Below are 22068 nucleotides of genomic sequence, written 5' to 3' on the forward strand. Positions count from 1 at the left end.
AAGGCAAAAGTCCTAGCCTTTAGGAAGTCGGTCATGTATTCATTAACCCAACGGTCATGTCTTATTTCTGGTCTTTATGGTGGCTACAGTTTACTATTTATATCCCAACACAAAACAAAATGTTCTTTATTGAGACGGTCTCACTATGCTTGTCCATGTTAGTCTTGAGCTGGGCCTGAACAATGAGCTACCACCTCCTCCCAAGCATCTGGACCACAGATTCAGTCCTCTCCAATTGTTTCATTTTCATTGAGTGTAAAGACAGGCTAGTCTTCACTGGCCTGGAACTTACCAGTACACCAGGCTAACCTTGAACTCAAGAGATCTTCTGCCTCTGTCTCTGGAATGCTGGGATTAAAGGTACATGATACTGCCCTGGCTTGCCAAAATTTTTTACTGTTGTAAAAATTTTTATGGTAGAACATCAAGATTTTCTGGATAGATGAAATGTTTTATATTACACTTTTATTTTGCAAGAAAATAAATTATACAACTTAAAAAATAAAATCCAAAAATTAAGCGTTCATCAAAATATTTCAGCCTACTGCATACAGAAACTGCTACCATGGGAAAACTGTACAGTCTCATCTCGGTATGTAGTGGTGCACATTCAAAACTGTACAGGTCATGATGAGAGACTACACCATAGGAACTCCAGACCACACATAGTGCAGATGACAGGAATGCTCTCAAACAGTGTTTCTCTCATAACTGTGACCTTGGGACAACGTGTGGCAGCATCCCAGTCATTCACACAAAAACAGAAGAGCCAGCTTGAGTTTATGATAGCAAATCTTTCTGTAAACTAGCAAATATTTCACCCAGGTTGAACTTGAAAATTTGCCCTTGGAGCAGAGCTAACGATATCATATTCAATTTAATGAGTTAAAGAAAATAAGAATGATGAACAGTTCACCTTTTTGGAGACTTTAATATTTATGCACAAAGAGTAAGAGCTTTCAATGAAGAAGCTGGTAAACTCAGGGATCTCTTCCAATAACTGTAAGAGTTGGAGACTTCAGAATTTAATTGAGGATCCTTATGAAATTATTAGAATGATGACGGCCTCACATGTTTCTAACTGCGCAACCAGGAGTCTCCCCTTTCCACTGCATGAATCTGTTCCCTGTCTCCTTACTCTGGCCGTGAGTTGGCGACAGGTTAGCATTTACAGATGGTGCCACCTTAGGTAGACAGCAGTGCTCAAATCTGAGCCTGCGGTAAGATACCATTCACTTAACAATGCCTCCCTGGTGTAAGTGGGAGCTGAGCTCTCCTTCCCTCCACTGTGGCATGTCTGGCCCTGCTCAGGTAGCAAGATTGTGAAGTCTGCAGGGAGGGAGAGGAGAGGTCAGACAGGGTGGCCAGTGGTTCTGGAGCTTCAGGTAAATTATCAGATCTGCTCATGAAACATGTAAAGAAAATCTCAACAATGGTATAGGCACCTTGTCAACGAAATAGTTTTGATCAACACCAAAACGGTAGTTACACTTTTGTATAGATATTTTAAAAAAAGGATGAAAATTGTTAAGTCTGTGGTATTTACTGCTGCTCATTCCCCAAAATACAATTAGGACATAATTAACTATTAAAAAATTTATAAAAATTTAATAAAAAACTTTGCTATGGATTTAGTGTTACCCACTTTGCATTAAGTTTGCCTTTATAAATCAAAACATCACATCTCTCATTCTTAAATGACCAAAGCGATTAGAAATTTCAAAGATGTTCTAAGAAAAATGATGGTTTAAAATGACAAATCTTAAACATTAAGAAATGGCCTAAAATTTTTCCCTTGATTGTTTCCTCCTTTGGCATTCTGGTATTGGGACAGGAAAATTTGCCAACACCAAGCTATTGAACAGAAGGGCCACAGTCATTATAAAACTATCCCTCTGAATTCCGGATGTCCCATCCTCCACGTGGTAGAGCAGCAGGTACTGAGTATGCTCTGCACACCTGCTCTAGCCATCACCTCAGAGCTGCAGGGCACAGCAAGCACACATGCACTTCCAACTTCCTATGAGTTTCAGAACAGATATATGACTATAATAATCAAAACCTTAAACATCTAATATATACTTTACTTCTTTCCAGCAAGGAGCTCCCAGCTGCTGAGCAGCAGGGCAGATCCACAGCCCACTGTGGTAATAGGATAATACTGTATGCTTCTCAACACTCCATCTTCTGCTAGCTTCAGAACCATACTTCAAAATACTACTTCAAAAACATCAAAAGTTCTAAAATTTGCAAGAAAACTCGAAACGTGCACCACAATGAGTAAAAATCCACAGGGAGCCATTTTTCCTGCTGGGGAATAATTCTCTTCAGTTGCTTGAGTCTTCAATCTCTAAGTTTCCACTGCTCTGTAAAGTCCTGAGTCACCGCTCTGGATCACTGAGAGGAGCAAGGTAGATGTTGCCCTCTGAACATTTTAAAAATGTTTATTTTTAAAATATATAAATCTATGTACATATTTGGCAAGGTTACTGCTCATGTTAAGAAGAACAACTGTGAGTGCTTTTCAGGTTGCAGGCTGTAACCTCACCTTTCTCCCTGCCAAGTGGCAGGTAATTATTACTTTAAATAGAGAACGTCTTCCCAGAAAGCTGAGGTGCTAAATCCCTAATCACAACACTCTCAATCAGCAAATGACCCTGTGCTACAGGTAAGGAAGCAGCTCTCTCACCGCACTGCATCACAATATGTCTGCACTGTTTTCAACAAATCCAGGTGCAGTATAATAAATATTAGACGCATGAGCACTAAATGTATTAGTAACACACTGAATTTTTGCTTCAAGATTCTGATTCTGCAATCAATAATGTACCTATACCCATACATTTTTTAGGTGAAGCGACATTCATTATAAACTGTGTTTTCAAAACAAGCTCTCCAGCCATACAAGGTTTAAAAGAAAAATCCCAAATCTTTATCATTTAACAACAAATAACTAAACAGCACTCTCCTGCTCAAGGAAAATCAGGATTTATAAGGTAGAAATATTTAATACCACTTTCAGGTTACCATTAAGATCCAGTCACTAAAGTGAAAGCAGTGTTTGACAAACAACTTGACACTGGCACACGTGTCTTCACGTATGCCTGCCCTTGCCCAGCACAGTGTTGACGATTCATTCTTTGCATCAGAAGTAGCTTAGTGCTACGTCTAGCTTTAATTTCATTAAAAAAAAAAAAAAAAAAAAAAAAAAACCAACCAAACAAACAAAGAAACAAAAATCCCCAGCATTTTTCAGTGCATGAATATCTGAAAATCTTTCCTTGTGCAAGTATATTCCTTTGAAGAGGAAAAGGGGATAAAAGAAGCAAAAAGACCCCCACCCTCACCCTTCCAACATGTTGTTTCTCTAGGTGGGTAAAAATTGAATTGACTTTGAAAGTTCATAATGGGCTCTTCATGAATGCAGTTTTCTCCACAAAACAGCATGCTGTTAAAGAGTGTGCAACATGAAGGGATGCCATCATGCTAACTAATGTGACTGGCAAAATAGAGTCGTTTTGTAAGGTAAGGCAGAGTTTAATATTTATGTAATCAAAGTCCACATAAACCTCCCTCCAGCTCGGACTGGGACAGCCTCTGCCCAGGTCTCCAGGTGTGCGCGTGCGGCAGCCGGCCCGGCTACGCCATGTATATGAAGGTGTTGATGTCGGCCTCGTCCCTCCGGATGTACTTGTGCTCGATCAGCCACTCGATCTGCTCTTTTATCATCTTCTTCTGAGGCAAGAACATGTTTTTCAGAATTTCTACTAATTCAGTCTGCAGCTGAGCATTGCTAATTTTCTTTCTCATTTTCATTATTTGTATGATGGCTTCCTAAGAGAAAAATGAAAATGAAAGTACATTAATACATTCAATTCATTTGAGCAAAGCAAACCAGTAACTTTTCCTATATTACTTCTAACACCACCCACACTGTCCAGCAGCCCCAGGTCATCACCTGGAGACTTACTCAGCAGCTACAGTTTTTTCCATTACACTTTCACAAAGAAGGAAGCCAAAATTAACCTATGCTCTCTCTATTGTTTTATTAAAATTTATTAAAATTAATAACGCATTTGAATGTTTGTCTCCTCATATGACTCTATCACATTCAAGTCTGTTGCCTGAAAAGGCTGGGAAAAAAAGCCCTGGATGCCCTGGAGCTGGAGTTCTAGATACCATGAGCAAACAGGTGAGTGCTGCTATGGCAGCAAGCGAGCGCAGAGGGTAAAGGCGCTTGTCTGCTAACAAGCACGGTGACCTAACTACAGCCCTAGGACCAACATGGTGGAAAAATAGTATCAATTCTTAAAGAGTTGTGCTGAGACCTATACATACACATATGACCACACACACATACAAATAAATAGATAAAAGTAAGACATAAGGCTCCACTTATACAAATTTGCCTAATATTAATGTGTATCTTTGCATAACAGAAAAGAACCATGGGTATCTACTCTTAAAAATCAGTAAACACTACATATTAACTAGACTAATAAAGTGATAGCAAAATTTACCACAGATCCTGTTTTTACTTTTATTGATTTAATTCATTTTTTTGATGATTAAATGTTTCTAAAGAAATCAAAAAGTTTCACCTAAGTCAATTTTACCAATTACGTTCTTGGTGATTTTTAAACTACATGGAAATTGGCAATGACATTACCTGCAAAGTACACCTACTGTAATCATCATTAAGCGTTAGCTTTTCTTAGGCAACTAAAAGCAACAAGGTGCCTTAGTAAAGCCTAGTAAAGGAAATGCAAAAGAGAAAACAGTTGGTTCTCTGTATCTATGAGCTCCATACCCACAGACTGAATGAACAAGAGAACTAACTGTGAGCTGAGTATGGTGGTCCATGCCTTTAATCTCAGTCAGACCTCTGAGTCAGGCTGGTCCATAAAGTGAGTTCGAGCACAACCAGGGCTACACAGAGAAACTCTGTCTCAAGAAGGAAACCAACCAACCAAAACAAAACAAATAACCAACCAACCAACCAACCAACCACAAAAATATAATTAGACCTATGATAGTTGCATCTGTATTAAACACACAAACTTTGCCTCCTAAACAACACAGTATGGTGACTAGGCACACAGCATTTATACTCTATTAGGTGCTATGATGACCTAAAGATTATTTAAATATATAGTATAAAGCCTGTAGGGTGAATATTTTATACAAAAAACTCTGGGACCTGCAGGAAATCCTTGAACTAATTTCCTGTGGACACTGTACTTAACCCCTGGTACTAATAATACAAATAGGCTCGGGAACCTAGCGTTCAGCAGGATAAAATCCCGTCAGCTTTCCTGTACAGGTATGACAGTCTTGCCATTGATACTGAATGATGATGATGATGATTTTGTTGTTTTCAAGACAGGGTTTCTTTGTATAGCTCTGGCTGTCCTGGAACTCACTCTGTAGACCAGGCTGTCCTCAAAGTCTGAGGTCTGCCTGCCTCTGCCTCCCAAGAGCTGGGATTAAAGGCGTGCGCCACCACGCCCGGCTAGATAATTTATGGTACATCCAGCTACAAGGGTTTTTATTTAAGTTTTTTTGTGCATACACTATATATTACATGTTTATAAGTACATGCCATAGTACGCATGTGGAAGTCAGAAGACAGCTCTCTAAGGTCAGCTCTCTCCGTCTCTGGTTGGTTGGTTAGTATGTCTGAGGCAGGCTTTGCTGCTCTGTGCAGCCGTGGCTGTCCTGGAACATCTGTAAGTGGCTTCCTGGGATCAAACTCAGATCACCAGGCTTCTGTTACCTGATGAGTCATCCTGTCCAATGATACCAGGCTTTTATCAGATTACAAATAGGATTTTACCACAAAAATATAAAGAAAAAAAAGGTAAGTCTGTTCATCCAGGAATGTGAAGATTATAGGACCATGAAAACTTTTCATCTTTTTTGTGCTTCAAACTGGCACCAGAATTTAATTATATTAAATAAAAACTATAAAATTAGAACAAAAAGAGCAGTCCCGTTAAGAGACTTTTTCTAAAATTAAAATAACTACTGGTTTGCAATACATTAAAAGGTTTTAAAAACCTCTTTGTATGTGTACATGTGCATGTGTGCTGCTCTTCTACACGTTCGAAGGTCAGAAGACAACTGTGAGAGCTGGTTTCTTCCTTACATCAAGTAAATTTCTGGAATTGAACTCAGGTTGTCAATTACATTACCTATTGAGCCATCACCTGACAAGCTCTATTTTTTCATATTATATTGTATTTATTTTCATGTAGTGGAGACAAGAGGACAATTTTCTTAAGAAATCTGTTCTCTTCTCCCACCATGTGGGTCCCCAGGACAGGGCAAGTTGTCAGGTTGGTGTCAAGTGACAAACGGAGCCATCTTATCTTTCTAGTAATAAATAAGCCATCTTAATCCTAATTTTAACACCTTTTTCAAAGGAAAATACATCAGATAATGCTTTTTGTGCTAAATAAAACAAATTTCCTATGGGCACATCAAAATTAAATTTTAAATACTTGAATTCTACAAATTCTAAGTTATTATTGAGATACATCTATCCAGTTGCGTATCAAAAGAGACGTAAGTAAAAAACAAGATTTTATCCAAAAAATACATCAGAATTTATTAGAAACTTCCAACCCATAAGAGCATTTCTGGTAGCAATGATAAATTAATTTTTAATTACTAATAAAATGAGCATTAGCTCTTATTTATGAATAAATAACTTTCATGGCTTTTAATTCAATGTTTGAAGGGGTTTTTTTGGTTGTTGTTGTTTTTGTGGGGTTTTTTTATTTTGGAGGCAGAGTCTCTCTAGGAAGTCCTGGCTGTTCTGAAATCCTCTACAGACCAGGCCTAACTCACAGAGATCTGTCTGCCTCTAATTCCAGAGGGCTGAGGTTAAAACAATGTGTCACCATGTTCAACTTTGAAGGTTTGTTTTTTTCAAAGAAGCTTTTAAAAATTCAGACATTCCTTTTCCCTTTACAAACCTGGGTTCTTAATATTCTTAGTTGAACTATCCCTTCATTTTCTTCTTCTCTCATTCGTTCTGTAGTGAGCTGCAAGCGTCCAATCAAATTGATTTTCCCCCTTTTCTGTACTTTTGCATTTTTTCTACAAAAAATATCAAAGTGTTAAACATTTATTACAGCACAATGTCTGAAGTTTTATAAGTATTCTTAAAATTAACATTCAGAGCTGTTCATACAGCTTTCCTTTAAGCAGTCCCTATGCCTATGATGGTAGAACTTGGTCTGTAATCACCATAGTCCTAGTGGGGGAAGGGTCGGGGTTAGTTTGAGGCTGGTCTACCTGTTTCAAACAGAATTTTTTTTAAAAAATGTGATTCTTTCAAAAAATAAAACCTCTGCTGACCATGACTGCATTCCTCAGAAGAAAATAAATTACATTGCCCCGAAAATAATAATAATTAAAGCAAAAGAGTTTTATGCAGCATCATCTGATTGAGTCTTCAGATAAACAGCTCTGCCTAAATAAAGCAGTTTTATCCAGCCCCTCTACCTTTTGGTCTAATTAAAAAATGTAATGACAACAGATTTAGTGACACTATTCATTTACTGTTTTTAATATCACATAAGAAAAACAATCACCTTAATAAAAACAAAGCCCTGGAACGTTCAGCAGCCCGAGCTTACTCACATGAGACTGAAGTCCTGGTTCACTGAGAAGAGGGTGCCTTCTGTAAAATCTTTGGGTGAGTTGACTTGAGGGTCATACAACAAAACTTGCCGTTTGAGTTTGGGAAAAGCTACTAAAGACTATGAAGAAAAAGAAAACAATTAACACAGTAAATTATGTGGAGTGATAGTTCAACTCTCCCACACAGGCAAGAATGACTTCTAGACAATCTATAGCTCAAACTCATGCAGTAAATTATGTATGTACAAATGTACAAAATCACAATCCAGACTTTTATGCAGTACATGAAGCACATGACAATGTAAATGCATAATCAAGAGGGGAAAGGAAAGAGCTGGCTCAGAGAAAGCAATAAATGTTCTCTTACTACACATATAGTGAGTGACACAAGCAATTAGGACTGATACACAGGACTACAGTAAACTACCTGCCAGTAATATATAGGCAGTTGTGTCCAGTGGAAACAGTTTATTCTGGAGTTCATATTACAGAGTCAGAACTAAATGCAGTTATAGCCAAGAAAGCCTTGGCGCACTTTATAAACTGAGAAGAACTAACTCACTCTGACTATAAAACGTAACTGTAGTGTGTCTTTGTTTACCACCAGCTCACTCTCTCCCTCTTTCCTTTTCCACTTTGGTAATTAGCCTCTTTTCATATTGTTTTTTATAAATTCCTCAATATTGTACATTTTGTGTGGAAAGTCATATTTAGAGTGTCATGAATGAAAAAAAATTTACAGTAGCTTAGTTATGTAGTTTAGTGGTAGAATGTATGCCTAACATGTACAAGGCTGGAGATTTAACTCTCAGCACCAAAAAACCAATTTTAGAAGCCATCCCAGCTATGTGACACAATGCTATTTTAAAAACAAAGCCAAACAGAAAATAAAACAAACCCATAAAGTCCTTCTAAGTTCAGCATCAGGGAGTTCCGTTGCAAGTTTTAGATTTTCAAAGCTGATTTTCTCTCTAGGCCTTTGGTTCCATGCAAACAACACAGCCAACTGAAACGTGGTTACTTCCAAATCATACTGACCTACTTCATTTTTAAATGTTATCTGTAATAGATAATGGGCTTTAATAAGTAACTCATTTGTTCATGAAGCTTATTCCAATACCTAGTAAATGCACATAAGATACTATGGGGAAAGGAGATTGCTAGTTTTCCCCAAGACCCATTCTTCCTTACTCAGAGGTAATAATCTTAGCACACATACGATGCATCTCCCAGATCTCCCTGCAGCTCAATGTGGTCACATGACTTCATTCTGTCCAATGTGTTTGAAGTAGAAATGGTGAGGAAACTGCTTATCAGTTGCCTTAAAAGCAGGTTCTCCCTTGCCCTCCTTTTTGCAGGGAGACAGAGAGGGTTGGGGATCAGACTGGATTCTACAGTCAAGAGGTTTGTTTGGTAAGCAACACAATGATGAAAACTACAGTCCTGAAAACTAGGGACGCAGCCACTGTTCTTGTTCTTACCTTTTTGTTTTGTTTTTACTTTATTTTACATGTGTGGGTATTCTGTTTGCATAGATGCCTATGCACCGTATAAGCCTGTAGAGGCCAGAAGAGGGCATCAAATCTCTTTGGGATTGAAGTTATAACTCTGTGAGCTGCTATGTGGTTGCCTGGATTGAATCCAGATCTTCTGGAAAAGCAGAGCTCTTAACCACAGAAACATCTCTACAGCCCTTAAGTGACTCCTTCTACTGACACACAAACTGACAGTCCATCTACTTACAATTCCATTTGACATGAGATGGTGCCAATGTAATTTTCTACCACTATGATTTTTTTTGTAAAATTCTTCTACTTCAGGTATCAAATCCTCCAGTTCAGTAGGAAGTGAGACAAAGACTTTCTCAGAGCTTCTAGACCAAGCACCAGCATTCAAAATCTTTATATTAACTGAATCAGCTGCAAGTAAGAAAATCAGATATTATAAATATTTTGAGACAAGTTAAAATTTGGTGAAAAATCTTGTTTAAGAAAGATTTTGTTAAAAGAAAAAGAAAGATTTTTTTAAGCTTAAAAATATACTTATATGTAATTATAAATAATACCTGGTAATGCCAACTTATTATTTTTGTGCATTTCCTTAAAAGCTTGGTTCAAGTCTTCAGATACTTTTATGTCCTGAAACATTCTAGCAAGCTTGTTCACATAATCTGCTGGCATACCAACTTCCTATGAAAATAAAAGACAGATAATAATTATATACAGTGTAATCAATACTATTGCATGATTCGTATTAAATAAACAGTTGTTTTGGTACTCTTTGTTCTGTTCAATTCCAGTGTGCATGGATTTCAGTTACCACAGTGTGAATAAAATCAGCTCCCACCCCAACTACTGTAGACACTATGTAAGATAAATTTGTTTGCATGGACTGCAACCTACACCTTTAACTCCTCAATCCATACAGTCAGGACAAATGACAGAAGGCTGTCACTGGTATAGCTCAGTCATATAGCTAAGGGTCTTTGTGCGTGGCCACTAACTAAAAAGAACAAACCCATTCATCAGGATGGCCTTGACAAATTCGAGGAAGATGATCCTCTAAGCCTCTACACTTCCTTTATTTACAGTTAGGAACTACCACTCCAGTCTCTTAAAAAATTACAGCGGTTACTATTTATTTACAAATATGTCTATAGTTAAGCATTTCTTACCAGACATGGTTAAAAAAAGTTGCTCTTTTGTCTTGGATACTACTTAAGTAAAATCAGTTAAAATTGAGAGTGAGTGGAAATGAAAGTACAACAGTAAAAAGAAAGCAAGATTAAATTTAAGAAAATTCACTTTATTAGATACTATTCATATATTTTACTATATATTCTTATAAAACGAATCTGTCTGACATTAATAGCAATGCTAAAACAATTAATTTAGCATGCACATGAATAATATGCTGTATCAATAACAGAAGCATTAAAAAAAAACACTTTAGGCAAATGAGATGGCTCATCAGGTAAAGGTGCTTGTTGAAAGGACTCTGCATTCAATTCCTACACCAAGGTAGGAGTCTGTTAAATTTCAAATCCGAAACAGTCAACCAAGATGCCTATCTGAGATGCTTATTTAACATATCAAAGCAGACGTGGCCTCTGAGTTCTCCTGGCACCCCTCAGCCCCCTACTCCAGACATTTTGGTTATCCTCCCCCATTCTGTACCTCTGCTAAATCTGGCTCCAGTCTCTCCCTTCACCTTCCTCTCTCCTCTCATGGCTCAGGGTCATGACCCCTCTGGACTCTCCCAGCTGTGTCTGCCTCTGGCTGTGTCTCCCTTTTGTTTACAATAAGCTTTCTCCTCCACCACACCTACAGCAGCAGTCACATCCTTTGCTTTTTCTTTCTTTCTTCCATTTTTTTTTTCATTCATCTTTTGTAGAAACCAAGGCAGTGACTTAAATGAGTTCCCTCCCCAAGGAACTCAGCAGCTCCTATCCAAGCTGCTGAGATGACTGTCCTAAGGAATGTATGGATTATTTGTTTCTGCTGGCTTCTGCCACCCGCCAAATTTGATTCTCTCAGCTGCTTTTTCCCTCCACCTTAACTCCCTACTACACTCTTTTGGGCTGTCCACATCTCTCTGGAATAGTCTCTGAGGCCTCCCCACACTAGCAATTCTATTTAATAAGACACTTGCACCTCTCTAGCTGTTTTCTCTTCTACATGCACTAACATGTAGACAAAACATTTAACAGACCACACCACCAATAAAATTTTTTAAAATTGTTGTACTTACTCTTAGCCACTCTACCATGTTTTCTTCAATCTCACTATCAGCAGAGATGTCCAATATGAGACGTCGAGTAAGATGAGCTTTATGATACCTCATAAAAACATCTTTGTTTTGTACATATTTAAGTACCAAGAGCTGCACAGAAGACAAAATTCCTTTCAATTCTTATATACTCAGCCATTTCTTTCACGTAGACCTTTCTATATCCCCAACAGCAAAGTTGAAGAGATTTACAAAGACAGGCCTATTAGAGTACTCATCTCTGAGAAACTAACTCTAAGTAACTGCTCCACAGCAAATCTTGCTTCTATTCATCCGTTCATTTATTTTTGAGACAGGGTATGTCCTGGAACTCATTACATACACCAGGCCGGCTTCAAGCCCAGAGATTCACCTACCTTTGCCTCCTGCATGTTAGGATTAAAGGTGCAGCACTATGTCTAGCTACACACTTGAGACTTTAAATCAACTCATCTTTTAGTTCCTACTAATCCAAATTTCTCAGACTGCATATAAATGTGCTAAGACCTTATGGGAAAACTAATAGCAACTTCTCAGCGCATCTTAATCCTCCCTGTGTGACAGCAATCATCTCCCCGGCCTTTCTGCCTGTGCTTATGTCATGTTTTCCTCATTATACACACCTCTCGGCATTCCTGGGCTAAAATAATGTTACTAACAACCAACCTGGAGGACCCAAGGAACTGGAAAGATAGCTCAGCAGTTAAAGAGCACTAGTCCTCTTCCAAAGGACACAAGTTCAATTCCTAGCACCCACTTGGCACCTCACAACTGTCTGTAACTGCAGTTCAGGGAATATGACACCCTCACACACACATGCATGGTAAGCAAAACACTAATGTACATATAAACTTATTTTCATCTATTCTCATCTCTCTCTCTCTCTCTTTCTCTCTCTCTCTGTGTGTCTGTCTCTGTCTGTCTGTCTGTCTGTCTGTCTCTCTCTCTCTCTCTCTCTCACACACACACACACACACACACACACACAAAGCACAACATAGTCCACTTAATTTTTATTCTTTAACAGAAAGTGACTTTAATTAACTAATGTATCAAGAAAGAAACCAGGAGGGTGGGGGAAACCTCTAGAAAGGCCCTGAGACCTGGGATGTGAGAGAGGGAGAGGGAACCTAAAGAGGTCACCTCCAGTAGACAGACAGGGCCTCCCAGTGGAGGGGGCAAACCCACCTTCAAAATTTTTGACCCAGAATTGATCCTAACTAAAAGAAATACAGGGACCAAAATGGAGCAGAGATTGAAGGAAAAGCCATCCAATGACAGGCCCACCTTGGAATCCATCCCATATGCAGGACCAACCCCAACACTATTGCTGATGCCATGTTGTGCTTGCAGACAGGAGCCTAGCCTGGCTGTTTTCTGAGAGGCTCTAGCAGCAGCTGACTAAGACAGATGCAGATACTTACATCCAATCACTGGACTAAGGTAGGGGACCCTATGTCTAGGGGAAGGATTGAAAGAGCTGATTGCAACCCCATAGAAAGACCAACAGTAACAACTAACCCGGAACCCTGGGAGCTCCCAGAGACTAAGGCACCAACCAAAGAGCACACGTGGGCTGGTCCGTGTCTCCCCTGCACATATGTGGTAGAGGACTTCCTTGTTTGACCTCAGTGGGAGAAGATGCACCTAATCCTGTAGAGACTTGGGTACCCCAGGAAGGTGGAAGGAGGGGTAGAAAGCGACATCTCAGAGGCAAAGGGGAGGGGGATGAAGTGAAGAACTCTTGGGGGGAGGGGCAGGAAGGGGAGCAACATTTGGAATGTAAACAAATAAAGCAATTAATAAAAAATTAATTAATTAAAAAAAAAAAACAGGAGATGCATGCCTGTAGTCCAGCAATCAGAAGAAAGAGGCAGGTTGATGATAATGATAAGGTCAACCAGCAACATTGAAGAGAACCAGAAAAACAAAGGGCTGGAGATGTAATTAAATAGCATAGTGCCAGGTTAGCATGCATAGGCTGAAGTCCATTTCTACGACCACATTCAGGCAAGCACAGCATCCACACGCAGGAAAAGGCATGCACACACACAGTTAGGAATAAAGAGATGATAGTTTCTTTTCAGGAAGGCACTGAATAAAAATTTTATGTATAACTAGATACCTTATGAAGTGTGTTACACTGTAAAACTTTATAATTTTACAAATAAATACATTTTTATCTGTGTGGAGTCTGCATGTGTGTGTTATGGAGGCCAGAGGTTGGCACCTTCCTCTATTTCTCTCTTTTGAGACAGGGTTTCTCTGTGTAGCCCTGGCTGTCCTGGAACTCACTTTGTAAACCAAGTGCTGGGATTAAAGGCGTGTGCCACGACGCCCGGCACCTTATTTCTTTAAATATATTTTATGTGTATGAGTGTTCCTCCATGTGGAACCTGTGGAAGTCATAAGAGGATGTCAGATCTTCTAGAACTAAAGTTGCAGATGGTTGTGAGAACTTGTTACTGCAGATCATCTCTCCAGTCCACCTTAATTTTTGAGACAAGGTTTTCCACTGAACCTAGAGCTCACTGGTTCAACAAGACTGGTTAGTCAGTGAGCCCTGTACTCTACCTGTCTCTGGCACTACATGCTCACCCCAGGGCTGGACCTCAGCTGCACAGCCCACACAAAGCGTCTGGCGTTTCTATGTGAGTGCAGGGGTCCACATTCAGGTCCGCATGCTTGCACAGCAAGTCCTTTACTCCACTGATGGAGGACACTGATTTGGATACAAACGTTTTCCTTACCTAGCGCAGGAAATAAATATTTACTGATAAAGACATGAAATAAAAAGTGTACTTACCACTTCTTTAAGCTTTGCTTCAATCTCCTCAGATGTTAGTTTTTTGCTTAATGGCGTTTTCCTTAACAACATGTCACAGTAATTGGCAAGCAACTCGGGGCATTTTGACTCAGGCTGAGTTTTCAACCCCACTCTAGAAAAGAAAACATAGCTGTCCTTTACTGGAATACTCAAATCACCCAAACATCTTTGTATCCACAGCACTGGTGATGGAGAGTTGGCAATGGCACTGTGTGTGGGAGAATCATGAGGACACAACAGTGGGTTCGCCCCTCACTCTGCACGGGAAGAGGTGAGCACTTTAATCCAGGTATGAACTAAACAGTCTCAACCTGTGAGGCATGCACCTCATTCCAGTTTTTCTCCCCAGAAGCACAGGCCTAGCATCAACCACTTATGTCCCCCTCACGAGTGAGTGCCTAAGTAGTCTGGATGCTGCTACAAGTTTACCTTTAGTGGTAAATTAACCTTGACTGCCAACCTGATTTCACTGAGATACACCCGGTGGCTGTATCTGTGAGGGTTGTTTCCAGTTAGGGCTAGTCTCTGCTATCATCTGTTATGGATTCAAATTGTGAAGAGACTACTAGCTATGGCCTCATTCAGGAAGTAGGTTACCAGGCACCATAGGCATGGGCATTCTTCAGGGCTGTATCTTCCCTGGCCTATTTCTGGTGTCACTATTTCCTATCAGCTGTGATATAATTTGCCGTTACACCCTCGCTGCCATCATGAGCTGACAAAACAATAAATCTTTGCTCCTTTCACATTATTTAATTTTTAAGATTTTATTTTTAATCTTTACTTTTTTCTTTCTTTTGTTTGCTTGTTTTTATTTTTTACGGGGTTTCTCTGTATAGTCTTGGCTGTCCTGGAACTCATTTTGTAGGCCTCAAATTCAAGTGATCTTCCTGCCTTTGACTCTGCAGTGCTCAGATTAAAGGAGTGTTATTTTATTATTTTTGAAGACAGGATCTATAAAGTCCAGTTTGGTCTGAAACTCAAGATCCTCTCACTGTACTCTCAGGAGTGCTAAATTAAAGGAACACACCACACAACATTTTTTTTTTTTTTTTTTTTTGGTTTTTTGAGACAGGGTTTCTCTGTATAGCCCTAGCTGTCCTGGAACTCACTTTGTAGACCAGGCTGGCCTCAAACTCAGAAATCCGCCTGCTTCTGCCTCTCATTGCTGGGATTAAAGGCGTGCGCCACCATGCCTGGCACCAAATTTCTAAGAAGTGCTAATTTTCAGCTATAAACTGTAAGAAGGGATGCTGTACCTAAGTCAAATTAATTAGTAGTCCAAATTCTTTTTAAAATTTATTGTATGTAAATGAATGCGCCCTATCTGTATGTACACCTGCATGGCAGAAGAGGGCATCAGATCCCAGCTTAGATGGTTGTAAGCCACCATGTGGTTGCTGGGAATTGAACTCAAGACCTCTAGAAGAGCAGATGTGATCTTAACCGCTAAGCCATTTCTCCAGCCCCCCAGTAGTCCAAATTCTAAGGTTCCATTTTTCTCTAAGTTTTATTTAGCATGAACCAGTTCACTTTATGAAGGGATTTATTTTCCTTTTAACTTGTGGTTTAAATTTAGTATAGAAAAGTAGTGAGTTTCTTTTATTTAATTAATCCCTTTATTGTGTGTTGTAGCTAGATGGTAGTCAGAGACAATTTACAGGAGGTAGTTCTCATCTCATGTGCAATCTCTAGGACTGAACTCAGACTGTCTGGCTCTTCATCAGTTGAACTATTTTGTAGGCTCACTAGTAGGCTTTATTTTGACATTTTGTGCATCCCGCATCCCTGCTCCAACTAGTTGCTCCTCCTTCCTTCTCCAGCTAGTCTCGCTCTCTCTTCTGCCTTCATGGTACGTGCATTCCCTGACCAATTCACCTGTTTACTTCCTTCTGAGATGGAGATCAAACAAGGGCCTCATACTTGGTAAGGGGATCATGTATTAAAAATGGCAATTCATAGTTTACATCAAACCCATTTCCTTTTTTATATCATGAGAGTAAAGTCATTTTGTATGCTTTCAGAATAGTTAACTTTTAGTGACTAATAGAGATTCTAAAAACTTGAAACAAAAGTTATTTTCTAACTTCTAAAACAGTATTTTGGTACAAAGGAGATTCAAAAAAATTCTATATTGAAGAATTTTAATAGCAACAGGTAGCAAAAATTTTAAGAACAACAACAGCCAAATAGTAAGGTATACAACACAGCACGTCTGAGCTGGACGCAGGAGGCTCTGTAGACACACATGCTTATAAGTCAAGAGACAAAGCCAGTTGTGATGCACATGCCTTTAATCCAAGCATGGGTGGAGGGATAATGATTTTTGTAGTCAATTGGGCCTGATCTACATAACTTAAAGGCTAGTCAGGGCTACATAGTGAGACAAATAAAAAACCAAAAGATAAAAAGGATATGAAACTTAAGAGGTGCCTCAGTGATCAGGAGCACAAGCTGCTCTTCCAAAGGACCCAGACATGGTGGGTTCTTAGCACACACGTGGGGGCTCACAAATAGCTCTGTGAGATCTGAGGCTATCTTCTAACTTATATGGATACCAGGCACATACTATACTCATACACATAAAGCAAACAAACAAAAAGGGTAAAGGACATAGCTCAGTTGGTAGGTTGAATATTTGCTTAGTATACAGAAAGCCCTGGATAGGATAATAACAATTCATTTCCCAACACTGAATAAACCACGCACAGTGAACTGAATCTGTAATCCCAACACTCAGAAGTAGAGACAGGAAGATTAGGAAGTCTTTTAAGGTCCTCCCTGGCTACATAGGGGGGGTTGAGACCATTCAAGGCTAAAGGCCTTGTCTCAAAAACTAAACAAAACAGTAACAATTAAACTTAAAAGCAAGCCCAAGTAAAACCCAAACGGACACAGTGCCCCATGCTCCCCCAGTAGCCCAGTAATGTGTGATATAGTCCCCCAAACTTGAATTATTTTTTTAAACAAATAGTTTAAAAGCTTACCCTTTTTGCTTCAAAGGCAATTCAAGTTTAAATATAGTAGCATCATTAACAACTGCTTTATATGCCTGTAAAATAAAACCCAATTTGGAATGGAATGAGATTTAATATTTAAAATATAGAAACTACATGTTCGCTGAGACAAGTAAATCTAAATCAGGTATTTTTCTCAGTTTACTTATTTATTTTTTTTGTTGTGCTAGAACTGCATGAAGACTGCAAGATACATACACTATTACTTTTATCTCCAACTCAATTTTAATTTTTACTCAGTAACTTATTTCTTTTTTTGCCTTAGTAATTTTTAAAAATAAAACATTACTATTATTGGTGTAGGGGTAGGCACAGGATGTGCCATGTGTGTGTATGCTGTGGCGTGAGGCTCCCATCTACTTTGACGTGTTCTAGAGAAAAGATATCATGACAAGTGACTCATCCTCTAAGCTACCTCACTGATGCCCTCCTAGGGAACTGTTTCAAACATTCCAGCACACTCCTTGTCACAATGTGACTACCACCATTCTATCTAGCAGTAGTAGAGTGAGACCATAACCTCTACCTGCCCGTGCTCAGCTTCCTAAACAACAGTTTCTTCTACCTCCTTTCTCCTAAAACTGCCAACATTTTCTTTCCAGTATCTATCCTCAACAAATGGTGCGCTCTCCCACTGAGAAAACTGTGACAGTCAGAGAAGATGCAATGCATCTTCTTTTGTGTTCCTATGGGACACAAAAACAACTAACTTTAAAGGAACTCTCACAGGAGCTCCACCAAAGGACAGAGGTGGCTCAACAGGTAAAGGCAGTTGCTGCTAAGCCTGATGCCCTAGTTTTGAGAGAACCATCTCTTGGAAGTTGTCCTCTGACCTCCATACTCAAATACAGCTCAGAATACACACCCTCTCTCACCCCAGCAAAATAAATAATATATATTAAAGAAAAATTATCAGCCAGAGGGTGGTGGGTACATGCTTTTAATCCCAGCACTCAGAAACAGAGACAGGTAGATTTCTGAGTTCCAGACCAGCCTGTCTGTTTATAGACTAAGTTCCAGTCAGCCATGGCTACATAGAAAAACCCTATCTAAAAACAAAACAGAACATGAGAGAGAGAGAGAGAGAGAGAGAGAGAGAGAGAGAGAGAGAGAGAGAGAGNGAGAGAGAGAGAGAGAGAGAGAGAGAGAGAGAGAGAGAGAGAGTGAGAGAGAGAGAGAGAGAGAGAATGGAGAAAAATCCAACCAGCAGGAACCTTCAAAACACAGGAAAATATCCCTGAAAAAATGAAGGAGGGAGAAGCTTCCTGGTTGAATCCTAGTTTACAATAATACAAAAAGACTAAGCCAAATGTAAAAAATAGAGCTGCTGTGCTCTACAGAAAATCTGAGTTCCCACATTCTTAATTCTCAACTCAGCAGTATGCTGCCACTGCTCAGTCAGTCAACTCTACAGTGTCAGCGTTTATACAAAATGGCCACAAAGAGAAAGATCACCTTATCTCTTGCAGTAAGGAAACGAGGATCATCCTGAAAAGCTTCTTTGACCAGTTTACTGAATCTATTAAACAGTGTAAGTAATTGCTCCACATACTTCTCAGAGTCCTGGAAACAAAATGTTTTTCATATTAGCTTTTAAAAGAAAATACTATTCTAATAAAATACTAAGGTTTAAACTTGGGGGAAATTATTTTCTTAAAAGTAAATCTGCTGTTTCAACCACTATTGTAGATGTGGCTTTGGAACTTACAGTAGTGATGGTTTCAGCCGCTGCCACCATGTCTGCTAGGCCAGCACTTATAATGTGCTCCTCCAAATCCTTCAACATCGGCTCTATCCCATTAGGAACTTTGTCCATCAAGGAAAACATCAAATGTAACTCTGAAAGGACACAACACATTCATATAATTACTTTATAAGAATAAAATTCTTTCTTCATTAATGTCTGTGGCCTTCTGTTTTTTATTTTTGTGACATGGTCTCACTACGCCCTAGCTGGCCTAAAACTCACAGACACCTGCCTCCCTCCGCTTCCCAAGGTGTGTGGCACTATTGGCAGCTATGTCTTCAGTCATAAGATTCTGAAGAAATGTTACTTGGGAGTTTGAAATATATTATTAGTATCATGTAGCTATAATTAAGTCTAAAATTTAAGAGAAAAATGTTGTTTGTTTTTAATTGCTGTTTTCAAAATAGGGTTTCACCTTGTAGCTCTTGCTGTCCTGGAACTCACTCTATAGTCCAGGCTGACCTCAATCTCAAGATCCGCCTGCATCTACCTCCTGAGTGCTCCAATTAAAGTTGTGGGCCAGCACTGCTGGGCAGGATAAACATTGCCGGTGCGTGAGAGAGCACATGCACATACATGTGGGAATGCACACCCTAAGCATGGCAAAGTCAGATGACAATCTGGGAGTCTTCCTTGCACCACCTGTGCTTTGGAGGCTGAGCTCAGGTCAGCAGGCCTACTGAATCATCAAACAATAGTTTTCTAAAAAGATGCACCAAATTTCTATACAAGTCAAATACCCAGTTCTAGTCTACACTGTCTACAACTTATACTAGTCTGTAAAAGCACAGTTCAACTTCAAGGAAAAAAAAGACAAAAGCCTTCTCAAACAATAAGTGTTGGTCTATACAGGAGGAAATGCACCTCCATCTACAAGAATGACCTAATAGCAATTAATTAGGCGATGTATTTAAGATACACTCTTAAGGGCTGGTGAGATGGCTCAGTGGGTAAGAGCACCCGACTGCTCTTCCAAAGGTCCAGAGTTCAAATCCCAGCAACCACATGGTGACTCAGCGCCATCCGTAATGAGATCTGGCGCCCTCTTCTGGAGTGTCTGAAGACAGCTACAGTGTACTTACATATAATAAATAAATAAATCTTTAAAAAAAAAAAGATACCCTCTTAAAAGGTTCTGTCTGTGAGATTTTACCTACTTTCAGTTTCATTTCGCTTGATCATGCCTTGGCATTCTGCTAAAATAGTCTCTTTAAAGGAGGTCACCAGCGCATTTACACAGCATTCCATGAGCTGAAACAGAAAGAACAGTAACAGCTACTATAAGCTTTACAGCACACGAATGAGTCAAATCATACTGTTGAACAAAAAAGAGAAAAGTAAGTACGCTGAAAGTAGACTTTCTCTACCTTTATGCAGGATTGCTGTCAATGTATGGGTCAATGAACACACCATACTACTGTACCAAAGTAAAGGGAAAAACCCACAGAACTTATGTTACAAACAAAATAAACTTTGGCTAACTTCTCTTACTTGGTGAAATCTGTATTAGAATTTTAATTCTACATATAATCCAAAAATACAAGAACATTCAAAAATAATACACACATGGTTAACAGCCTCTTGCCCAATATGGTAGGAAGTTCTGCCCCACCTGCTGAGGGATGTCACTCTACTATAGACCGGCATCCTCCCTTTAAACACTAATTTTATGCTATTCATATGAGTGTTTTGCCTGTGAGCATGGTTGGTGCCATCAGAGGCCATGAGATCCCTGGAACTGGAGTTCTAGCTATGAACTATGAAGGAACTCAGCAGCAACAGTGCTTTCTTAACAGCTGAGCCTTCCTGCTAGACACACACCCATGTACCTGCCCAGTGAGAGCAGATGAAAACCAGCTAAGTTTAATCATTTGAAGGAACAAACAGATAAGCTTACGGCCCAGTCACTGAAATGTCTTCTGTTCCAATAAATGTTGCACAGAAACATGTTGTGATTGGCAATCCAGCACTTTCAGATCCCAAAAATCTAGCCTGTTGTATTTCAAAATGTTGTAAAGACAGGTTTAAATGCTATGACGATTTGTTTTAATGTTACAGAACAGTAAATCCAGATATGGTAGCAAACCCCTTAAATCCCAGCACCTGGGAAACTCAGGCAGCCAGACCCCATCTCCAAAACCAAGAAAGTCACAAAAGAGTAAAAAATAAAACAATAAAACAGCAGAATATATCACATCTCAAAACAATGATCATAATTCCATAAAACTTTTGTTGCAGATATGTACAAATAAATTACAAACAGACATACATGTAAATATATATACTAAGATATTTCATATATAAATATACATAAACATAAAATGTACTTGTTATTGTGGTTTACAAGATTTAAATGGGAAGTCAAATTGAAAAAAACAAGACAATTACACAGGATTTAGTAACTGCCTCAATGAAATGAATCTGGTAGATGAGGCAGTTTCTAGTTTGAAACATTCAAATATTTCTAACAAGTATCTTCTATTTTATATGTGTATTCATATTTGTATATCAGAGCACCACTCCCATTCCTGGTACACAAGGAGGCCAGAAAAGGGCATCAGAATTCCTGGAATTGAAGTTACAAATGGTAGCAAGCTGCCCTATAAATTCAGGAAGTGAACCTGGGTCCTCTGGAAGAGCAACCACTATTTTTAACTGCTGATCAAGCTCTCCAAGCCTCACAAGTAATCAGCCGCCTTATAAAGTGTCTTCTTAACATACGGAGACATGGGCTGAGTAAGGCATGGTGGTATGTGTCTATGATCCCTGCACATGGGAGATGGACGAGAGTCAGATCAAGTTTCACGGCCATCCTTAGCTATACAGGAAGTTAAGGTGCCAGCATGAGCTAAGTAAGACCATATCTCAGAGAGCAGGCAGGTCAGCAGTGAAAGGCCAAACCACAATACTAACCAGATAATTCACAAGGATTGGTGCTTCAGCTGAAAGACAGGAATATGATTTTATGACATACAATCCCTCTTTTTTTTTTTTTTTTTTTTTTTTTCGTTTAAGGGAATATATGTTATCTTGGTTATGCCATAATTATCTTAGGACCT

The 22068-nt window shown here is 39.2% G+C and overlaps 1 protein-coding gene across 1 annotated transcript in view; it reads right to left on the reverse strand.

The window, feature by feature from the left end:
* Positions 1 to 448: 448 nt before the first annotated feature.
* The window catches only part of Cul5 (cullin 5), a 45995-nt gene continuing 24375 nt past the window's right edge, over positions 449 to 22068 (reverse strand). The window contains exons 8-19 of the mRNA XM_021171863.2: positions 20167 to 20260; positions 18971 to 19101; positions 18718 to 18825; positions 17233 to 17297; positions 14225 to 14357; positions 11401 to 11532; positions 9716 to 9839; positions 9394 to 9569; positions 8549 to 8710; positions 7651 to 7769; positions 6981 to 7104; positions 449 to 3834 (exon numbers count right to left, since the gene is read on the reverse strand). Of these exons, the coding sequence (XP_021027522.1) occupies positions 3640 to 3834; positions 6981 to 7104; positions 7651 to 7769; positions 8549 to 8710; positions 9394 to 9569; positions 9716 to 9839; positions 11401 to 11532; positions 14225 to 14357; positions 17233 to 17297; positions 18718 to 18825; positions 18971 to 19101; positions 20167 to 20260 (1563 nt within the window). The 3' untranslated portion in view covers positions 449 to 3639. The remainder of the gene's footprint in view (positions 3835 to 6980; positions 7105 to 7650; positions 7770 to 8548; positions 8711 to 9393; positions 9570 to 9715; positions 9840 to 11400; positions 11533 to 14224; positions 14358 to 17232; positions 17298 to 18717; positions 18826 to 18970; positions 19102 to 20166; positions 20261 to 22068) is intronic.

The sequence above is a fragment of the Mus caroli genome, chromosome 9 (assembly GCF_900094665.2).
Source record: "Mus caroli chromosome 9, CAROLI_EIJ_v1.1, whole genome shotgun sequence".
Classification (NCBI taxonomy): domain Eukaryota; kingdom Metazoa; phylum Chordata; class Mammalia; order Rodentia; family Muridae; genus Mus; species Mus caroli.